At 42.5% G+C, this 21,701-nt stretch overlaps 1 protein-coding gene across 3 annotated transcripts in view; it reads right to left on the reverse strand.

The window, feature by feature from the left end:
- Positions 1-1,641: 1,641 nt before the first annotated feature.
- LOC148648015 (pleckstrin homology domain-containing family G member 4B-like) overlaps positions 1,642-21,701 on the reverse strand; it is a 44,699-nt gene continuing 24,639 nt past the window's right edge. The window contains exons 6-24 of one of the 3 annotated variants that reach the window (XM_088607589.1): positions 20,575-20,668; positions 19,931-20,017; positions 19,406-19,522; positions 18,353-18,451; positions 18,091-18,239; positions 16,018-16,156; positions 15,434-15,556; positions 14,964-15,155; positions 13,169-14,115; positions 12,458-12,707; positions 11,722-11,811; positions 10,898-11,122; positions 9,338-9,508; positions 8,599-8,776; positions 6,824-6,940; positions 5,905-6,171; positions 5,141-5,382; positions 4,769-4,828; positions 1,642-3,878 (exon numbers count right to left, since the gene is read on the reverse strand). In XM_088607589.1, the coding sequence (XP_088463715.1) occupies positions 4,787-4,828; positions 5,141-5,382; positions 5,905-6,171; positions 6,824-6,940; positions 8,599-8,776; positions 9,338-9,508; positions 10,898-11,122; positions 11,722-11,811; positions 12,458-12,707; positions 13,169-14,115; positions 14,964-15,155; positions 15,434-15,556; positions 16,018-16,156; positions 18,091-18,239; positions 18,353-18,451; positions 19,406-19,522; positions 19,931-20,017; positions 20,575-20,668 (3,529 nt within the window). In that variant the 3' untranslated portion in view covers positions 1,642-3,878; positions 4,769-4,786. Of the gene's footprint in view, positions 3,879-4,768; positions 4,829-5,101; positions 5,383-5,904; positions 6,172-6,823; positions 6,941-8,598; positions 8,777-9,337; positions 9,509-10,897; positions 11,123-11,721; positions 11,812-12,457; positions 12,708-13,168; positions 14,116-14,963; positions 15,156-15,433; positions 15,557-16,017; positions 16,157-18,090; positions 18,240-18,352; positions 18,452-19,405; positions 19,523-19,930; positions 20,018-20,574; positions 20,669-21,701 lie in introns of all 3 variants that reach the window. The other 2 variants (XM_088607588.1, XM_088607587.1) reach the window with 2 other exon arrangements.

Below are 21,701 nucleotides of genomic sequence, written 5' to 3' on the forward strand. Positions count from 1 at the left end.
CAGGGCAATATGGCTGCTGGCATATCATCTTTATAGACATTCAGTTGTAAACTAGGTTGAACTAGGGATAGTACTGTATATCTGTAAATGCTTTATTAATGTTGATTGAATATTAATTAAAACCTTATTTATACAATTTTAACCTAAAAGGGTAGCTTTTAAACTTTTCATCCACCGAGGAAACCCAGTACATGTTACTTTTAAGAAGACTACACTGGCTGTGTAAATGTTAAGCACTGATGCCCACTGTTCCCCATTACCACATAAGGGACAGCAAGTTGATGCAGACTCTACTGAAACTTTTTTATTATATTACAGTGCTGGGCCACTGCAGACCCAGGCAGCAAGAAAACATTTTCAATCAGTACATAAGCACATCAGGTCAGGCAAAGCCCAAGGAAGGTGTAAAGGCAGAACATTTACTGTGAAACGGTGCAACAGCCGCCCTATTTCAGGGTGAAGACCTCTGGCATCCAAACAGCAGAAATCAAGCACAAGCAATCCAGTGCTGGTAACATCACTAAATCATGCTCACAGCCCGGGCAGAGTAAGAGCCTGAAAGGTGGCCATTAAAAGTGGGTAGGGCTACTGCTGCCAATCACAATCAAAGGAAGAGCTTACTCTGGCCAGAAGCACCAAGCTACAATATTCAGGGGTCTGTCAATTGAGGATGGAGACTAGATCAATGTTTAGATTTAATCCAAGCTCATATGACCTAAAACCCTCATCTTTGATTTCGAACACTCATACAGCTCAAGACTGTAGAAGGCACTAGTTAACAGCTTTTGGGGGGCTCAAAACAAAGCTGCTTACCAAAAGTAGTTCTGTAATTATCAAGGAATGTCTGCCTCCTCTGATTCTGTACAAAAGGCCTTCTTCATCCCTCCCAGACATATTGGAAAGAGCTGTTCGACATATCAAAGCATTCACTTTGAATGGGCATACTGTAGTTACAAACTACCTTCTCGTGCCCTTCGTATGAAAAAAATACTTCACCATGAGCAGCCAAATGGCATTTTTGAGAATTAGATTTGCTAATTTTGCCAATATACAGTACCCACTTCTATTGTCACCCAGCTAATAATCCCTAGTTTTAAGAAGACAGAAGCAGAATTTCACAGAAAGTTGTATCCACTGTCTCTCTTCCTCCTGCTAGTGGCTCAGATTAACACACTGTAGACACGTTGTAGCCATGCTACACAGGCCCAAAACAAACTACAGACAGTTCCTGTAGTGTTACTGCCAGTCTGCAATCACTTAACTATCAGTATAACTAGGACTTAAATTTACAACTTTAGGCTAAAAGTAATATTGGTATTAAAAGTCAGTGTCCTGTTAAAAGCAACAATGAACAGATTTTCCTCTTACACTACATAGCGTTTTGCATGACAACCAAGGTACTTTGCTTCCTTTTTTGGCCCTTTTTGTTCTGTGAGACACGTGTCATTGGGTTTAGCTTCAACTGTAGGCAGACATATCCCTTAAGCATGTCGGTTACTTTGATTATCTTCACTTTGGGAATGGTTACCATATGGCTCCTTGGCTATTGTTGCTATAGAGTTTGCACAATGAAAAGAATGCTGGAAAGACAATCCTGAAGCATTAAGTAACATGAAACACAAATTTAGCTGCAGAGAACGCTTTGGACTGTCCAGTAATGGCTCATTTATTGGAGTAATAAAAACACTGCTCTGCATACGTGCAAAGGACACCTCTTAAGCTTTATTTTATGTTAAAAGGAATAATAGATAAAAGTACAAAAGTACACCTCTGTTCAGTTGTAGAAATGGAAAAAAGCTCAGCCTCAGGGCTGAACATTTATTTCTGAAAATGTGATATTGTATACTGTACCTCAGTATTGCACCATGTCTCGCAGTGTCCACGACAAAGTTAGCGAACCATAGATGAGGGGAGCTAAGAAACTCTCATTGACCCCTGCTGGCTTATACAGTCGATCCCCTGTAGTTCATAGGGGTCACTGTTTGGCAGCGAACTGAGGATATTCTGATTCCCCTGATCAGCTCACCCCTGGAATTGTCTTGCAGGTTGAATTCGGGAAATCCCGATCACAGGAATCTAATGACAGCATGAAACATGGAGTAATAAAAGCTTTTAAAAAACAGGAAGAAAACCTTCTTTTATCCACAATAAACCACATGTTCATAAAAAATATATTTATCATGGTCCCAAATGAGGCCTTGATAGAACCTTTAATATAAAAGAAAGGTACAGTATGACTGACAAAGCAAGTGGCATTTTAATTGGTCAATTATGTTACTAAATTAGAATACAGCCTTAGTTATACTCATGATGTCATAAACTGCTCAAATACTCCCACTCCTAAAATAACAATAAATTATAAGGATATAAGTAACAATGACTACTGAACACAAAAACTTCAGCAGTTATTCTGGAAACAGCACGATCACAAGAGCAACTGGAAAATGTCATTGTTTTTTCTTCTCAGTCATAGAACCCCTTTGCATATTTTAATGTGTGGATTTTTATGATTGTTCCTGCTGTATAAAAACACACATAAAGGATGTATTAGGAATTTGACTCTTGAGAGTCTAACCACGATTGTTAAAAAACAAAGCCCATGCTCTTACTTACACAGTGCTGCAGTGATGAGTTTTCCACAAGCGGATTAAATTTACAAAAGAGGAAATCAGCTCTCACAAAAGTCTGGTCCTTGTGAAAGAAAGCATCTTGACTAAACAGAAATGTAAATCCTGACATTTTAAAATCCAAGTAACATTTCTTGCAGCATGTCTCAACAGTTTTGTTTTGACATAAGAGTGGCTTGAATTATTTTGAAATTTTGCAAATATATATACAGTATGAACATTACACATTTGTTTTTTATATCATTATTGACAAATTCATACTTTTATAGCAAAGATGCTACAAAAAGCAAAGAATATGATATGAAACAACACTGCAGAATCAATGGTTAGCATAGCTGCCTCACAGTGTTGGGGCTCTGGATTCAATTCTGGACCTGTGACACATGATTTTGGCGTGAGTGAGAGGCTCTGTGTGCCCCGTAGTGGACTGGTATCCCACCTTGTGACTGTTGTTTGCCTGGATAGGCTTTGGCTCCCCTACAACCCTGTGTTGGATACATTGTTTATAAATTGTTTTGGATGGATGCTAAAATCACATCTCAATGCTTTATATCAAATGGTATGCAATACAGCTGTCATATTTTTAGAGTAAAGGTAATAACAGGTCATGTATCATTTAGAAACCCTGTATTACAAGCGCAAAGTCTTTAGTTCACTAAGTGCAGATTGTATGCAAAATACCCTTGCATCTGTGTACCATTTCTTTATACTTTAATAGAATGTTATTTATCTCCGATTAGCATAAATGGGTTTCTACAATGATGAGTAAACAAACCTTACACAAATTACCACAAAGACAGACGGGTTCCTTTCATTTATAAGCTTTCTTGTGCTTGGTTATAGGCGGATGCAGCAAAGATTGTATGAATCCCAAACAGATATGTGATTAGATGAAGCATCAAGTCACTTTAGTTAAGTAGATGGATGTCTGTACAGGTGGTGATTGTCAGTTTAACTTTATAATCTGTCAGGCATATTGGCCAACAGTTCAGAAAAATGCCCAGTGATCACAAGCAGCTTAGAAAGAGGCTCTGCGTGGAAGATCCAGTCAGCATCAAAGAAAGCATACTGTATGTGATATATGACTTTGAAAATCCAGTGCATCTTCTGATATTCCCTTTAAAGTCCAAATAGTTGGAAATGCTCCCAGCATCTCAGTGCACCTTTCCCAGTGCCTTTTCCCTGTTCTTCTTTGGCTTAGCTCAGCTCTTATCCCATCGGATCAGATCAGCAGAGCTATTAACCATCCATCTGCAAAATATTCAAGAAACTGACTTACATCTCTATTGGCATGCATATGAACATTATCCTACATCTTGAGTACAAAATCTGTTGTGTGTGATTCTCAAAGGGTTTTAATTCCTTTGCTGCTCTGTGTTCTTCCAATAACTGATGAAGCATATTTATATAAACATAAATGTAGGAATGAGGACTGGAATATTTTTTGATTTGATCAAAATTAAAAAGGCTAAATGAAAACGTTTCTTGGTCCATTGAAAACAATGTTTCACTGTGGAAAATGGCAGGTGCTCAACAGTAATTGCTCGCTGTTTTATTTTGCCAGTACAAATATAATAAATTCAGCTTGCAGCTTGAAGCACAGTCTGTTTCCAGCAGGAATGAAATCAAATCCAGAATGCATTAAATATAATGGTCAATTTGCAAAACCTAGTTAAGATGGAAAACAAATGCTCACATTAAAAATATTAACTCACTTAAAGTGTGATTATTTTAACTGTGTCAATATTACTGATTGGCAAAGTGTCGCAAGGATCTGTGATGTAGTGGGTTATCACAATCTGCTGTCATTGTTTTGGATATAATTACATAAGGGTTCAAGACACAGTGCTTGTTACTATTTGAACCTGAAACAAGTGGAGATCTGTGATGGCGACGATCAGGGTTTTAACACTAAGCCATACACTGGATGGGGATACCATATGTTTGTTTTAGAATATATGTGTTTTTGGATCGGTTATTTTTTATGTGCATTACTCTTTCACCCAGATGTATCATCTGCTGGGACTTGAGAATCAGACCGGTATGTTTCTGTGGTCTCTGTGTCCCCACAGTATCACAGGTGTCAATACATTTTTTCTTGATCTATTAGTCCTAACATACTGTAAACCTAGATCACTCACCCAAATCACCAGGGTAAGTTAGACCTCTGTTGATCGTCCAATGACCATTTTTTCATGATTCTGTTAGGGCAGGAAAACATATTAAACATATTAAACAAGATCATGTCCGTGCCATGAGACACGCATTAATGCCCCCCCCACAGAGCACAACATAATAGAGCAACGATGGCTACAGTGGCATTTTAACTAATAAAATACTAAACAAGTACTAAAACCAAAAGGCAGAATGGCTTCATTTCAAATACATGTTGCCTACTACATACTTAAATGTGGGATGGATAGATGTTTTCCAGTGAAAATCAGACTATACGCAGAGAAACGTCAGGGCCTAACCTCTATCAAGCTGTCCACAGTGGTACTGCAGTAGCCCACCTTTCCAGGGTGGCCCATACTCTTGGCCTGAGGTGGAGGAGTCCTAGAGGGTCTACTTCTGGAAACAACGGGAGAGGTGCGTCTGCGGAATTCAGGCAGAGACTCATGGGCAGAGCTTGGCTTGGAAAACAGGGAGGAGAAAGAGGAGGAGTCGTCCGGCTCTCCTCCAATCACAGACAGGCAGCTGTGGTCCGAGCTGCTGAAACCACTGATGCTCTCGCCAGATGACTCAGAGCTGTCCACTAGGAAAAAATCGAAACCACAACAATTACACAAGAACCACTAGACAGTAGTAGACAGGAAACAGTCTCTAGTACACTACAGACAAAGGGCCGCAAGACAGAAACCGGAGGGACTTCGATCTAAAGTTATTTTATTAACAGGACTCTCTAGATCCACTAATACTAGTGTTTGCCTTTTAAGGAGATTTAATTTGTGAATCTCATGGAACAATTTTGCTGTTACCATTCAGAAGGGTTTCATATACATTGTATTAAGCATATAAAAGACATAATACCTATTTCAAAAAGTACAGACGTTTTATAGTTTGTACAGTATATAAGAACAGTTATAAATGTGATGCTGGTAGGCCCATTGAGCCCTTTTGGTAGTTTGTAGTTCAAATGCATTTTTCATTCTCCATTTTATAAAAAGAAAGGAGATTAAAGGCAGACAAATGGAGAATTCTCCACCTAAAACTGCTGTTTTGAATTGCTAAAATGTTTTGCGTATGTTAAATACTTCACAGCACAGCCATGACTCACTGAGTAAATGAAGGTTCTCCGTCTCATTGTCCAGATCGTCCTCTTCCAGAACCCCTGTCACCAGGAAGGCGCCCTGGCCCATCTCCCCTCGCCGCTGCTGGCCAGGGAGGTAGCGGTGAGGAGGGAGGGATCCCCGCCCGGAGGAGGAAGAGGACGAGTGACTGCCTGAAGATGACGTGGTGCTGCCTGAGTCTATGGAGTTAGGCCTCATCGACAACAGGCCTCCATGTGTTGCAGGGACAGTGATGGAAGACATTGCCTTGGATTCTAGTAAAGGGGAGAACACCTATTAAAAAGCAGTGTGCATTCAGACAGCAACATTAATTTAATAATAATTCCTAACACTTATATAATGCTTTTCTGGACACTCCGTTACAGGTAATGGGGACTCACCTCCACCACCACCAGTGTGCAGCCCCACCTGGATGATGCAACGGCAGCCATAGTGCGTCAATACGCTCAGTACACACCAGTAATCAGTGGGGAGGGGAATAGAGTGATGAAACCAATTCATAGATTTGGATTATTAGGAGGCCATGATTGATTAAGGCCAATGAGAAATTTTGCCAGGACGCCAGGGTAACACTTCTACTCAATCAAGAAACACCCTGGGATTTTTAATGACCCCAGAGAGTCAGGACCTCTGTTTAATGTCTCATCCGAAGGATGGTGCCTTTTTACAGTACAGTGTCCTCCTACAGTACAGGGCCATCAGGACCCACACAGACTGCAGGGTGAGCACCCTTAGTTTTTCCCAGAAGGTCCCCCATCTAGGTACTGGTCAGGCTCACGCCTGCTATGCTCCAGTGGGCTGCCACTTGTGAGCTGCAGGGTGATATGGCTGCTGGCCATAGAGAATACTGGCAGCAATAGAGGTTGTCACTGGGTTCTGTGGGAACACTGATGAACAATTAATTACCTCTTCCAGAGTAGACGCAGTTGACCGCTCTGTCACAGATTGCGGCTGCACTGGGTTTGATGTCCATGAAGGGCTTGCTTCCAATTCCCATGAACACCCTCTCCTGCATTCGGATCTCTGGATGTCACACAGGGAGAGAATATTGGCACAGGGACTGTACGGTAGTAGAACATACTGTATATTCACTTGGGTCAACTTTTCTTAAACAGTATGTTTTGTTATTTTGATCTGCTGTCTGTATTCTGTGTTGGATTGACTTTAACTTAACACATACAGTATGTAGATCTGATCTGCAGACTATTTAGAAAGCTAAAGAATATCATAAAACAATAGCATAACGTGCAAAATTATTCAGACCCATTTTGATGATATGATGTCCCATTTTGTAACATTACAAAACAATGAATACACTATTTTAAACGACTATTTTATTCAAAACTTGAATGCTGAAATTGAAACAGGTAAGATAAGTTACTGTGTCACCAAAACCTAAAATGAAAGGGACATCTAGGCAGTATCTAGTGTTTCACCAGTATGAAATACCTTTCACCCCTTAATGATCAATTTCAGTGTGCTCAAAAGAATATTCAGTGTGTCTGACCTCTTGGACTGTGCCTTTTTACAACTTCTGAGGCAAGTTCTGAAATTATGTAATCCACTATTACTTCATGCAGTTACTACACAATTGTGTTTTTTTATTTTACTTTGTTTAGAGCAGGCTGTGTATATAACAAATATTAATTGCTACTTTAAACTGTGATGACTACTGTACAAGCTTTAAAGCAACAAAATGTGAAAATTGTGCAAGGGTCTGAATACTTTTGCAAGGCACTGTCCATAGCCGGGTCACAACTATGACATCACCAAGGTCACACACAGGCCTGTTTCCTCTTTTACTGCTCGTCACTGCTGACACTGCAGGAAGTGTAGAGCCTTTGCCCACACTGGAGTGGTTCACACTACACACTTCACACTGAATTCCTACATCAGCATAAAGGCCTTTCAATACTGAGCCAGAATCTTTTGAATTCAAATAGTGTAAAGGATATACTGAGTACAGCTACTATATGTACACATAGACCTTAAATCATTAACTCTATGATTTTTTAACGTTTCAAAAGTGGAAAAGAAATTCACACATCATTAAGGTGTTTGCCATTCATTAGGAAGAAGGGTAATTTTCAATGGTTTGGTTCTATTTGATCAATTCCTACTTGCAAACAATGAATGTCAACCTTGAGCATGAGGAGGATGCAGTATAAATTTTTTTCTTTATTCTAACATTTATATTTTTATGTATGTCCACACGATTTGTAGTCGTTGATTGAGTCTTTGCATCTCGGCTCACAGTCACATACAGGAGGGTCGGTGTTGGGTGGAGGAGGGATTCTGGTGGTGCTGAGCCAGTTGTGTGTCACCAGTCAGAGTGGGTTAGGAATGTGGCTGAGAATCAGGTCTCACAATACTCTCATTAACACCACTGTGTGATAAACTGGTCAAATTTCAACCTTCCAGGACAGCTTCCAAAACTCATCCTTTCTGGCCCCATACTTCTGTGTCCAACAGTAACTGTAACTTGAACATCTAATCCCTTCTAAACGTTCTAAAAATAATTCACTCTAAAAACTGAACAAATTACAGGTTAATTAATAAGGGGGCTTCAGCGGGAATGAAAATGTGCTGCTGCTCGTGCCAGTAGGAGCTTGAAGAGTCCCCATCTCTCCTGATGGCTACCAAAAGTTACCCAGAGTGTGATCAAGAGGCAGAGCACTGACCTCTGTTGCGCACTGCTTGATCCCACAGGATCCTCTCCAGGTCAGTGGTCCAGGCCTCCTTCACCTCCGGACTCTCAGCCTGCAGGACATAAGTGTCCTGGGACTTCCGCCGTCGGAACCAGATCTCAAAGCAGAGGCCGCTGTCCCCAGAATTACGTGTCATTCCGATGTCCGAGGTCTGGATGAAAGAACACGGTTCATGCAGTCTTGGTTGACATCAGCATGCCTCTTGGAATTTCACTCAAAGACATCTTGCACAAAATCCTTCAAATATAGTTGATTCCAGTATATCAAGCAATAGTCAATGACAAAACGTTATCTTATATTAAATTGGAAGTAATTGTAATAAATGACTAAAAATTAAAATACCTAATTAAGCAAATTTGCTAAGAAACAAATACACTAAGGAGAAAAATGCACCTTAGACATTTAAAAAATATTATAATTCAACACGAAGCCTTGCAGCAACATGAGGAGGCTGGTCATTATAACATAAAACAGGGATTTTTACAATGTCGGACTGAAGAGAAGAAACTGGGTATTAAGACTGAGGGGAGTCAAGTAATATCCAGTTCTGTTCCTTTCCATTTTGCCTGACTGGTGACACTGTCTGCAAGAGACTGATGTCTCATCCAGGGTGTGTCCCACCTTGCATTCATTTCTTGCTGGGATAGGGTCCCTTGTGACCCTGTAGTGGAGAAGCAGTTAGAAAATGTATGGATGGACGATGACACTGTACCTTAAATGATTGCTTGTAAAGATACATGTCATTCCCCACTTCTGTCTTCTTGGTCTTGCTGAAGAGGATGAGGTCCTGGAAGAGGAAGACGTGTCGGAAACATTTCTTCTTCCTGAACGACACCAGGAACTCATTCTGCCGGATCAGCTGCCCCTGCTCCTTCAGGTTCACCTGCGCAGGGAGAAGGGGGTGTTTGAACGGCCCTGAGAATAATATCTGGAACAGTACAGACTGTGGCAACAGTCACTTCATTCTCTTCTTCGGGCTTTGCTGGCTGGGAGCTCCCCAGCTTTCACTCTGGGCAAAATGTGACTTTCTGCTACCCAGGAAAAGAGATGAAAGACCAGACGCTACTGCTGATATGGACAAATGAAAAAGCAGCTCTGTGGTTGTTTGTGGTTGGTCAATGGTGGTAATGTCAACAGAACATTTGCCACAATGTAAGCTCTTCATAGAATGATATTCTAGTGCTACGTTTAAGATACATTTGAAGTATAAAGTGGGTTTCTTTTTTACACTGTCCTAGATTCTGGGGGAAAATAAAAACATTTAGAGTCAAACTGGAGAACATTTATTAACTCTCCCACAGTGGGAGAAACTCAAGTTCACAGACAGAGGCAGCTCCCTTTCACACCCCAGACCCGAGTGCACTGTTGTGTTGTGTATATTATCTTATAGTTTTATCCATTTAAGATTAAAATCATTTTATTGGCCATATACAATTTCTTGCATTAGGAATTTGTGTTTTTCACGTACCCCAGCTTGCTCTCCATGAGACACAAAGACAGTGAGAGAAGCCTGGGGTCAGAGCGCAGGGTCAGCCATTTATTAGGCGTCCCTGGAGCAGCTGGAATTAAGGGCCTTGCTCAGGGGCCCAACGGAGTAGGATTGCTCTTCCAGCCGCAGAAATCAAACCGGCAACCTTCCAGCCTCAGGCACAGACCCTTAGCCACAGTGCCACTTGTCACGATCGCTACTCCCCCTCTCAAGGGCGCTCCAGCCCTTCCTCGTTTTCCCCCATTGTTTACACTTGTTCCTTTGCCCAGCCCCTCTTTAGTTCCACCTTTAAAGTCAGACGCAGGCGTTTGCCCGAGGCTTCTCATTGAATCCCGTTTCATGAGAGACCGCGGTCCTGCCGCGTCTGGCTCCGTCATGGTTTTAGTTTCCTGTTCCTGATTCCCTGCCCCGCCGGTTACGACCCGGTTCGTGTTTTTAGTTCCTTTGGATGGATCCCCTGGTCTTGGACTCTGCCTCCCGTATTGGATTTCCCCTTTGGATATACTCTTGGATTGTTCACCTTGAATTCACTCCCCCTGGACACCTGCACTCCTCGGACACGCCCCCCGTCTCCAGATCCTTCTCCTGCATGACTATTTTTCCCTATTGTATCCTCACAATTCCGGATCGTGTCGTCCGCATAGCGCCCGTAAAGAACCGATCGTTACACCACTGCTACACCTAATTTGTGGCACTATAAGGTTTTCCTCCTAATTGTGAAGACATGTAACATGTAACATGTATGCATTCCCTTCCACAAGCTGACTGTCCTGTGGCTCTTACATCACAGTCCTGGATGTCGTCCATGGCGAGCAGGTCATTGCCATGGCGTAACTGGAAACGGATGACCTCCAGGGCTGCCTGGATCTCGGACCGCTCCCGGCCCTGCTGGGGCCCGCATTCTTTCTCCATGTCCTGCAGCAGCAGGTTGTACTTGCTGATCCTCTGAACCGGCTTCAGCAGGTACGACCACAGGTCCATCTTGTCCCCCAGCTCCAGCTGTTTCTGCTGCTCTCCGGGAGGAAACATTATGTGAGAATGCCAGTGGAAAACAAGGAAACGCACATTAAAGACGGGAAACAAGAGGCATGTCTTTCCAAGAGTCTGGACAAGCTGCCCAGCCCTGTAGTTGAATCAGATTCTCTGGAATCCTTCTGTAAACACCTGGATGAGATCCTTAGCGAAGGAGAACTTGCCTCTGGGCAACGTTTCTTTTGTACAACATATTAGAACAAAAAGTACAACTTTTCTACAACATAGCAGTTTCAGAGTAAACAGCAAAAGAGCAAAATGGCAAAATTACAGCAAGATGTGATAAAAAAATCCATGAAATCACTACGCACATGTACAGTACTATAGTGAAAACATTTACTGTAGAATAAAAACGCTCCCAAGCAGAATAATAGAAACCTTTTCTTCCAAACCCTTTACCTGTGGTTATTACAGATTCAGTCTTTTAAGTCACCTCAGTGTTTCAAACAATACATCAGGCATGAATGGGCCAATAACAGTCTTGAGTAATATTCCAAAAAACAGATTATGTCACATACTGTACAGTACATTCTTGGCTGGCACAGGCATTAGTGACTCAGAAGGGGATTTCGTACCTTGAAGAAGGCATGACCATGGTGAATGATCAGAGAGTCAGATTGGGGTTTGTTCTTACTGTAGAGAGCATAAAGCCCAAAGCTCTCCCGCTGTATGGAAAAATGGCACAAGACCCAGAGTTAGTGAATGAAAAGTGGCAGGAATCCAATATTTTAGTGTACGGCTAAAAGTAACCACAATCTTAATAACTGTTAAGGTATTAAAAAGGCTGTCTTTCTATATGTCTCGTGCAGTTTTATGCTGGTAAGACAAATGGGGATACTTGCAGCTATCTGGCTTTTGTTTTCACTCACACCTGGATACTATCTCTACAAATTGGTTTCCTCTCAAAAATGGCCACACGGTGAAGCTGTTCTTGTAAAATATCTCAAGGCAGGACACATCCGGCAGTAATTTGTTTATTTTGAATTTCAACTATGACCCACTTTTTTCTTAAGGAAGAAATCTGTGATCAAGCGCACATGGCATTGAGAGTTTCCAAACTGCCAATCACATGGCACACATAGACACAAACACACTCTCACACCAGGGACAATTTACAGAAGCCAATTAACCTACCAGTATGTTTTTGGATTGTGAGAGGAAACCAGTGCACTCGGAGGAACTGGTCCCAGCGCTGTGTCACACTGCCGCCCACATTGTATTATTGTGGCAAACAACCACATTCTCCCTGACATCACCTGAGCTGCTGAGGGAAGGCTTGTCTTTCACACAGAAGGCACTGGCCGGACTCACATGTCTGAGGAAGCAGCGAGCCACTCTCAGCGGCTCCCTGAGGCAGCCTTCCAGCTCCTTGAGAAAGAAGTGCCTGTGGAAGTCATGCAGCTTTTCCAGGTTGCCAAAGATTCTCCCTCGCTGTCCCCGCAGGTCCTGGGGCACATCCGGCCGCTCCAGCTGGGGGAAGTAGTGAGTGATGATGTAGCTCAGGGAGCGCACATACTCCCGCTCTGTCAAGAGGAGTTCTTCCACGATTCGCTGCAACTTCCTGCCGACAGGCCCAAATGGACAGGAAACACCAGTGTTAACAAGGCCAGGCTTTGTGGACCCAGGTGTCGCCCAAATCAAAGCAGCTACTCTAGCCATCCACATGGCCAGACCCTTCATCTTCAGCACAATAAAATATCTGAATATTTGCACAAAACAGAAAATGCTGCACTGCTTTTCAAACTGGTCCAAGCATTTCAGAAAAGAAAGTACTTTGTACATGCTTTGTAATTAGACATTCACTGCTGATGTCTAATTACTTGTTAAATGAATTGCCTAAGGTTGGTTTCAGATTCATTTTATCTGTGTGCTTAGTGAAAAAGACAATAATACCTCTGTGGTTTTGTGGCAAGCTTGGAAAGAGGAAGAGACAAGAAGAAATGTGAATTTTAACAGAAACGCCAGATGTTCTTCATATGTTTCTGATGGAAAATGTTAATATGTAATAAGTATGGAACTTACAAAACATTGCTGCCATTCTCCTCAGAGTTTGCAGTGGGCACTGGTGTTCCTCCCTGAGCCCTGTGTCCCCCAGGACCGGAGGCTGGAGCCTCGAGTCCAGTTCCCAGGTTATCGCTGTCCTGTGAGGACAAACAGTAGGACTCCTCTGAGCAGAAACTGCCGTGCCGCGACATCTGAAACTCCCAGGCAGCCTGCAGGATCTTGCGGGAGGGCTGACCACAAGATCTGGCGGTCGGTGAGACGAGCGGCTCTGAGGGCGAGGAGCACACGCCGGAGCCTTCGCTCAGGGACCTGCCCAGGGCCTGCTGCTGTCTGGATAATTGCTCATGGCTGGAGGAGTCACCACGTGGAAAGTCTGGGCTCTTTTCCTGAGCGCCGAGAAACTCCTGTGAGTTTTCTTCCTTGTCTTCTACGGACTGGGGCACAGAGGCCTCAGTTTTGGAAGCCGGTGCAGCTTTCAGGCCCTTGCATGATTTGCTGTCTGGTTTGAAATTTAAATTAAAACACATTACCGTGGCAAAGTCATTTCCCTTGGCTTGGTAATTCCTGCTGCCAGGCAATTCTGCTGTAGTCCTTGCTGGTGTGTGGTTTCCACGTGCAGGGCCTTCACTAGGGGAAGGCAGCAGGAAGGCAGTCTCCTCTGCAACCAGTCTTCTGGGTCCTGATACAACCACTGCAGGCCTCTGGGCCTTCTCAGATTCCTGCAGCCTCTCCTCCAACTGCTGCCTGACTTCCTGGCACTTCAGCCAGGCAACGTTCCACACCCTCATCCCCCTGGAGCCCTTGAGGGTGCAGGCCTGAGCCTTCACCTCCTGGAACTGTGCGGCAGAAAAGGCTGTGAATTTCTCCTTGTACTTTTCAAGAGTACTTAAGTGTTCTTTAGCTACACAAGAGCCAGGCCCAGCCTGCTCCAGATACTGTCTGCAGCCCTTGGCAAGCTCAGTAGCCTGAAAGGAGAAAAATATATGCCTGTCAAACAATTTGATTATTCTGAGTAGCCATGAGTTATTTTTTGCAGGTAAGTCACCAGGGTAACTAAAATATTTCTGCCCAGATAAAAATGTTCAGAGTGATTCTATTAATTACTTTAAAAGGAAATACTTTGAAAGGATACAAAAGGAATGTAACACGCTGATAAGTTAAAATTAAGAACACTTAATCTCTTCAGTCTCAAACAGAAGAGATAAGAAGCAGACATGATATATATATATTCAAAATCCTAATGGATATTAACTAAATTAACCCAATGGGCTATTTTGGCAGTACAAAATAAACAAATAGACATAAATGAAGATTAAGAGATGGCACAACTGAAAATAGGGAGTACTTTCTTCCATAAAGGGAGTTGAGCTTCTGGAACTTGGTAGCCAGCCTGATGTACTATAGCTGATGTTGGCAGATATTTTATAAGATGACAGGATGAGATCACTAGGTCAATTTGTTACTAGGCCAATAAGTATTATTATACTCTTATATACAGTACTGTTCTCTACATTAGGTGATAGTTATCAGTTAATGCATATCAAGCAGAAAGGCAACAGGTATTTGTTGCATCAATCTAACATTTAAAATATGACATTTTGGGGCAGAACAGCTAAAATTCCTCTCTGCTCTATGAACAGTACAACACTTCTTGTGCATGGGAGACAAAGCTGCATAGCATCTCAATACTGTACATCATCGTGAAGGAAGCCTCAACAAACTTTATGAACTCGCAATGGTATAGTGTCTTAAATACGCATATCAAAGTCCTACTGTCCAGCAGGGCTGAGGAACCCTGTAGTGCTTCACCAACCTTTTCACAGAAGCGGTACAGATTGACCATAGTCTCCAGCTCAATGCGACACTGCTCTGCTCGAGACAGAAAGTCAGCCAGGCTGGATTTGAAGGTGAACACCATTGTGCGGAAGATCTCCTTCTCAGGGTAAGAAGATGCCTCAATATTGCCAGCCTCTGTAACCAAAGCCAATGCCCGATTCTTCTGCTCCTAAATTGAGTGGGAAAAGAGCAGAACTATAGGGTTGGGGTTTCAGTGTGACCTCTTCAGATGATGCAATGAGCATTAATATTGATAACCAGGGCCCAAAACTGGTACAATTTGAACCACAGATGATCACCGAGTTGCCCTTGTAAGGAGCTTCCATCATTTCCATTGTGAGGTGTTGTGCTGTAATTGCAAAACATGATAACACGAATTCCTGACTAAACAATGTCAGCACTGACTGGTAGAAATGTCCCTGAAAGGAAAGCCTATCTCAGACTCACAGTGGCCTGCTCGAGGAAAGAGTTGAAGTTGTGTAGGGTCTGCTCCACCTTCTCCAGGGAGTCCTCCACTGAGTCGGCCTCCAGCAGCCTTCTCTCCCCATCTGCATCAAACCAGTCCCTGATCTGCAGGTGAAAGAGCACTTCAGACCCATAGGAAGAGCAATGCTTTGACAATACAGTATGTCACCTTTGCTTTGGACTTACAGCACTTACTGTCTGCTTTCCTTATTACTCGTATGCCAGTGTGGGTCTCCCACTGGTTACACTTGGACTGGCATTTTATCATACTAAATCAGTATTCCCATCAAAGTGGGAATTCCCTTTCTATTCCCATCTTGACATCACCAATCCAAGAACACATCTTTCCCATACTGCATGTAGTACGAGCTCAAAGCAGAACTGTTCTGATCTTGTGTAATACTATGACTGTCTACTCTAGCGTACATTCACAAACATCTTATAGAGATCTTTCAATCATCGACTTGTTTAGCTAACTATCAATGCTATCCACGTATAGAAATGGATGCAAGGCTGTACGGAATGCATTATTTAAGGAAACTGTCACAGTGCACTGTCATTCTTACCTTCTTAAACCTGCCCTCCAGTTCCCTGAGTTTGAGCAGAAAGTCAAGGTGCTGCAGGGACTCGTTGGACTTCATGACAAGCGTGTGAACTTGCTCCTCCACCTGGTTATAGAAGTTGGTGGTAGTGCTCATGGCATCCCTGAAGAGAGAGGTCAGCCACTATGAGCGTTGTATTGGAATACTGTCTTCACTGGCCCTAGAGAGCCATCACTTTCTACAGTAATTCACTCGGGACTGGAAATAAAGTAGGTGAAGGTACAGTAGCTTCCCATTACATATGAACTAATGGGTGGAAAAAAGGAATCACAGTAATAAAAATCAATGGGGGAAGCATTTTCATTATTTAATTATGGAGACACAAGCCTAAAGAGAATTAGGAAAATGTGATAATCTGTTCAAGTCTGCATCTATTAATCATCTATAGTTAGCAGACAGGGATTGGGAGACATTGCCCATGTTATATACTGTATAATTACAAAAGATATACATCATCAAATATAATCATCATTGAACAAGGTGCAGTGCTGTGAGTATCAGAACAGGGTAGACATATTAGTCTACAGAGCTATTACAGAACTGTCTTCTTTTGAAATTGAGTGAGTTTGAAACATGAGAGAGGAGCTTAGTCAGTTAGTACACACCTGCTGAGAATGATCTAACAGAGACATAGGGAGCATCTCAGAAAAAATATAGTCAGTTCTGGAATATGATTAATATCTAGTTAATAAAAAAGTAAAGTATTTGTCTGAAAGGTACAGTAAATATCCACCCCATACATCTACCACCCCAGAAGTAAAATACAAACAAATCTGTAGTTCTGTAGATGCCAGAGACTGGTCACTTCCAGTGTGGCCACACTGATTTCCATTTTTCAAGTACATGATTCATGACACATTTATCTCTGCACCCGAAGTCAAACAAACTCAGCGAGTACCAGCAGGGATGAGATCATATTTTTAAAAGGATCTGAATGTCATAAGAGCATAAAATGAAACAAAAATCATTTGCACAGCTGTAACAAAGGAATGTCAGAAGTAGAGTCACCATGAGAAAGTAGCACAGCTACTGTATTCCACTCAACAGGAATGAAGGATTTCCTTCGTCTAAGTAATCAATATTGACCAGCAGAATGGAGGACCTGGAGCACATGACACAACCACAACCCCAAGCTGCAACGACAGCCTCCATCTATGATTTCCTCACTCTTGAAAAGGCACATCTCTGCTAGGCAAACCGCAGCTCTGATCCATCAGCAAAGCAAACAAGGCTGGATCACTAGCTTTCTTTCAGAAGCAGTTGTCAGTCAGGGAAGCAGAAATGTCTGTAGAAATAAACTCCTGCAACTTGCAGTGGCCTCCAGAAGAGCCGTGCACATGGATTCTATGTGCTTCCTGGTCCCAGTGCCCAAGCTGGAGACCATACAATGATTGTTTTTTCCCAAAATCTGACTGGATTGAATGTTGTGGATGAATCCACTGGGAGGATGGTGTTACAATGGAGGCAGTCCACTAACTTGGCAGTCCTGGGTTCCAAAATTTCCAATTTTACTGTGGGAGCATTTATTACCTTTCTGTATTCCCTTTGTGCCCATTATTTTAATTACACATTTATATGTGATTTTTTTTCTGTTAACTGTACCTCTTTTTTAATGCATGAATTATGTAAAGTCCCTTGAGACTGCTCCAGATTGAAAGAGACTATAGAGCCTTAGAAAATATTGATTGAAAACTGAAGTTGTACCTTGCTACAGTACCTGTTCAATCTATTTCTGCATTTTTTCAGTTTCTTTTTTATTGTGGAGGAAGCAGGTCAGGATCCTTTTATTAGTCATCTACATATCTCAAATGACTCAGAACAAAGAAAACAAAAACAAACAAGGGGACAACAACAAAAGGAAACACAAATACTAAGTTCAAGAAGCACGGGCCTAAGAGCTTTCAAGCAGTGTAACTGCTGTGTAACATTTCAACACAATGACTTACTGTGAGTGCCAGGTACCCCAGGGTACCACTTCAGAATAAGAGTCATTTCTAAGATTTATTATGATGTAGATAAGAAGTGCAGAGGAGATACCTGTAATCCTCAGAGCAGGCAAATCGGGCCTCCTCCTTCCTCAGTCTAGCTAGCATGGCCCCACCTTCCCTCTGCAGGGCCACCAAGCGGGTATCCTCCAGCACCTCCTTCATCATGGTCTTCTGGCCCTGAATCCCCTGCTGGACTTCCTGCCACGGGGAACAACACACCAGACGCTCAGCGGAGCCGACTATTCTGCTGTCCACCCAACGAGGCTGTATGCTTGCAGGTTTCTCACAAGTTATTGCCGGAGGGTCATTACCTGAACAGTGTCAATCTTTTTGTTGCCGTCAAATTTGCTGATGGCTTTCTGGAGCAAGCTGGAGGCTTCTTGCAAGTCGACCATAAAAGGACCAAGTTTCTGTAAGAGAAGCAGGTCCTGTAAGAACTGGCTCAGAAGTTGGGTCCAGGTCCTGAGTGTATTAGTTCTCAGCTGCTCTCAAATTGTTTTGTGTCTGAATTGGACAGATTTATTTCTGTTCCAAATTGATACAAATTCATTCCTCTTACTCTCAACCCCCCCCCCCCCCCCCACCAAACAGATAAGAATCAAGAATGTCAAATGATTTCTGATACTTCCTACAATATTTTAGCAATTAAATGAAGGAAATCCATTACATCCGTGTTACTATTTCCTGCATCTGGAGAGGATAGACCTGTATATCTTATAGGACACCGAAAATCCACGAAGGATAAAGGTTTTTCGTCAGTGATAATGTACAACAATAAAGCCAAACATTTAATCACTTACAGTACAGGTTTTAAAACACCATGAACTACAGTAAGCAGATGTAGAGGACAGAACTGTTAATTCTTCTTTGCTGTTCCTCACCAGATAATATCCTTCCATAACATACAGTACTTCAGAGATTTACATTAATATCTGAGAGCATGTTCTCATTTTACTAAATTGTAAAACTGGAGAGGGTGTCCATTTCCTAACATCACGTTAGGGTATTTGTATATTCAAAAGGTTGTTTTCAATTAACACTGACTGACTTACTGTGTTTACATTTAAAAGAAAAAAGTGCAATTTTGTGAAGACGTAGTGCAAAAAAGTATTGCATCCCAAAATGATTTAGCAAGGAGTAAACACATCCTCAGAAAAGAAACCTATCTTGCACAGTATACCTGCTAATATGCACCATGGATATGCCCCCACTTCTGGGCAAAAACAACATTTGATCTACCAAGGACTTTCATCAAAGTTTGAAATGACTCTGAGACTGAGACAGCGGGCTGCAGGTAACCACAGCACACACACTCTTCAGGAAGTGACCTGGGTCAGGAAGCTGGCAATGGATGTCAATCAGACCTGATAAAGCTTTAGCCAGTCACTGTGGCTGTAGGGGAACGTGCCCTCCAAGTCTGACGTCAGCTGGCTTCCTTCCACAATCTTGTGCAAAGCCTTCAGTGATGTCATCACTTCTACCTGAAAGGTCAGAGACATAAAGACTCTTATCTACTAGAGGAGTCCCTAGTCCTTAAAGGCCTGATCATGACAATCAAATTCATTTGCTTTAACAGCAAAAGGTACTATTTATTATATATGTGTAAAGCAAATATACATCACTTAAATATGAAAAAAGTGTGTAGTGGACGCTTTGTTTTTCTTAGTAATGTTTTTGTTGTTCACTCACACAGGAATGGATTAATGTGCATCGCATCCTTTTCTCTCTACCACCCCATTTAGAGGAAGACTCTCTTTCCTATACAAAAATCGACTGAGGACACAGTGGAAATCTGAAGTGTGTCTTAAGGTTTACAAGCAGGACAGAGATGCAGCGGCCATCGTGACCCTTTCCTTGAAGAAGACCCCAGTGCTGGCAGATGCTCTGACCTGAAGTCCTGGATGTCTCTCTGTCCGTGGACCTGTCTCCTTGTCCACCAGCATCAGAACGCAGTGCACAGCTTGTAGAACCTGCTCCTGGTCCAGCGGCAGACAAGAGCACAACTAGCCTTCAATACAACACACTACACAAGCATATTCCTCCATATTCCCTCAGCATCACACTGCACAGAGAAATGTGAGCTGTTTGTGATGTAAAAACCCTTTGTCTGATAGATTTACAACAATTAGTCAAATTCTTTAGTTCAGTAACTAGGACTCCAAAGAAAACGCAAAAATGTTCTAAGACAGTTCATGTCTCCCACTCAGCTTAATGGCAAATGTGTTTCTTCCGCTTACTGTATCTACACAATGCGAATGCACACAACCTTGAAACAGGTAGCCCATCCTCTAGAAAAGAGCTTAACTGATTAGGTCTTCCAATTATTACATATTTTAAACTGTTCAACATGTTATGAGCAGAGCAGTCCACAACAGATATACATTGCTGCACATTTAATACCATATTATTTAAGACAGAGAGATAGATTTGTTTTGAAGCTGAGGTACTGTAGAAGAGACTCTCTATGTTCTTATGTGCCCCCTTGTGGTCAGAGGTAGTAGTACAGGTTAGTCTTGCATATAGATCTGCATACCTGGACCATCATCAAAGCTTGAATCAAGGCCTGAGGAGGGGTCTTCTTCCTGGCATCTATGACCAGTGTCATTCCAAGATCCCTGACCTCTTTCCTGCAATTGCAGAAGGAAGTGTAAAGACGTGTTTCATAATGCTTGCACTCAAGGAACGTTAGATGGCGTGCTCTGTGTTTCAAAAGAAACACAGTTCTGCTTTCATTATTTACAACTTGATGATATGCCTCATGACACCAATAAGGGCTGCTCTTTTTTGGTTAGGTTTGTGCATACGTACAAAAAAGAGACAAAGGCTTCAGTGGGATTTGGTGTGTAGGATACAATCCCTTAAAAAAACATCCAATACAAATATTTCAGACACAAATTAGAAACCACAGCAGTAAGACACAAGTTAGAGTTAGATATGAGCAGTGAATGAGAGGACATCAGGCTCTCTAGTATAGTCCTGGTCTTGAATGTGACCAAACTGGACACTTCCCAGAACAGTGCTGGAAACCATGCAGAGCTTGTCTGAGATGGACACCTGTGAGCTCAGCAGCTGCAGGAAATGCAGGTAACAGAATGTCATGATCCCATGATGTTACCATGGCTTTCTGCAGCTACCATCAGATTAATAATAATAATACTTGCTTACACTTATATACTGTAGCACTTTCCTGGACACTCCACTCAAAGTGCTTTACAGGTAATGGGGACTCCCCTGATGCGACGGCAGCCATAGAGCACCAGAACGCTCACCACACATCAGCTCTCAGTGGGGAGGAGAGCAGAGTAATGAAGCCAATTCATAGATGGGGATTATTAGGAGGCCATGATTGGTAAGGGCCAATGGGAAATTTGGCCAGGACACCGGGGTTACACCCCTACTCTTTTCGAGAAGCACCCTGGGATTTTAAATGACCACAGAGAGTCAGGACCTCGGTTTTACGTCTCATCCGAAGGACGGTGCCTGTTTACAGTATAGTGTACCCATCACTATACTGGGGCATTAGGACCCACATGGACCGCAGGGTGAGCGCCCCCTGCTGGCCCCACTAACACCTCAGGCTCACACCTGCTTAGGTTCAGTGGGTTGCCAGTTGTGAGTTGCAGAGGGTTATGGCTTTAACAGATTAGCATCCCTGTTAAA

The sequence above is a fragment of the Lepisosteus platostomus genome, chromosome 15 (genome assembly GCF_059453375.1).
Source record: "Lepisosteus platostomus isolate fLepPlt1 chromosome 15, fLepPlt1.hap1, whole genome shotgun sequence".
NCBI lineage: Eukaryota > Metazoa > Chordata > Actinopteri > Semionotiformes > Lepisosteidae > Lepisosteus > Lepisosteus platostomus.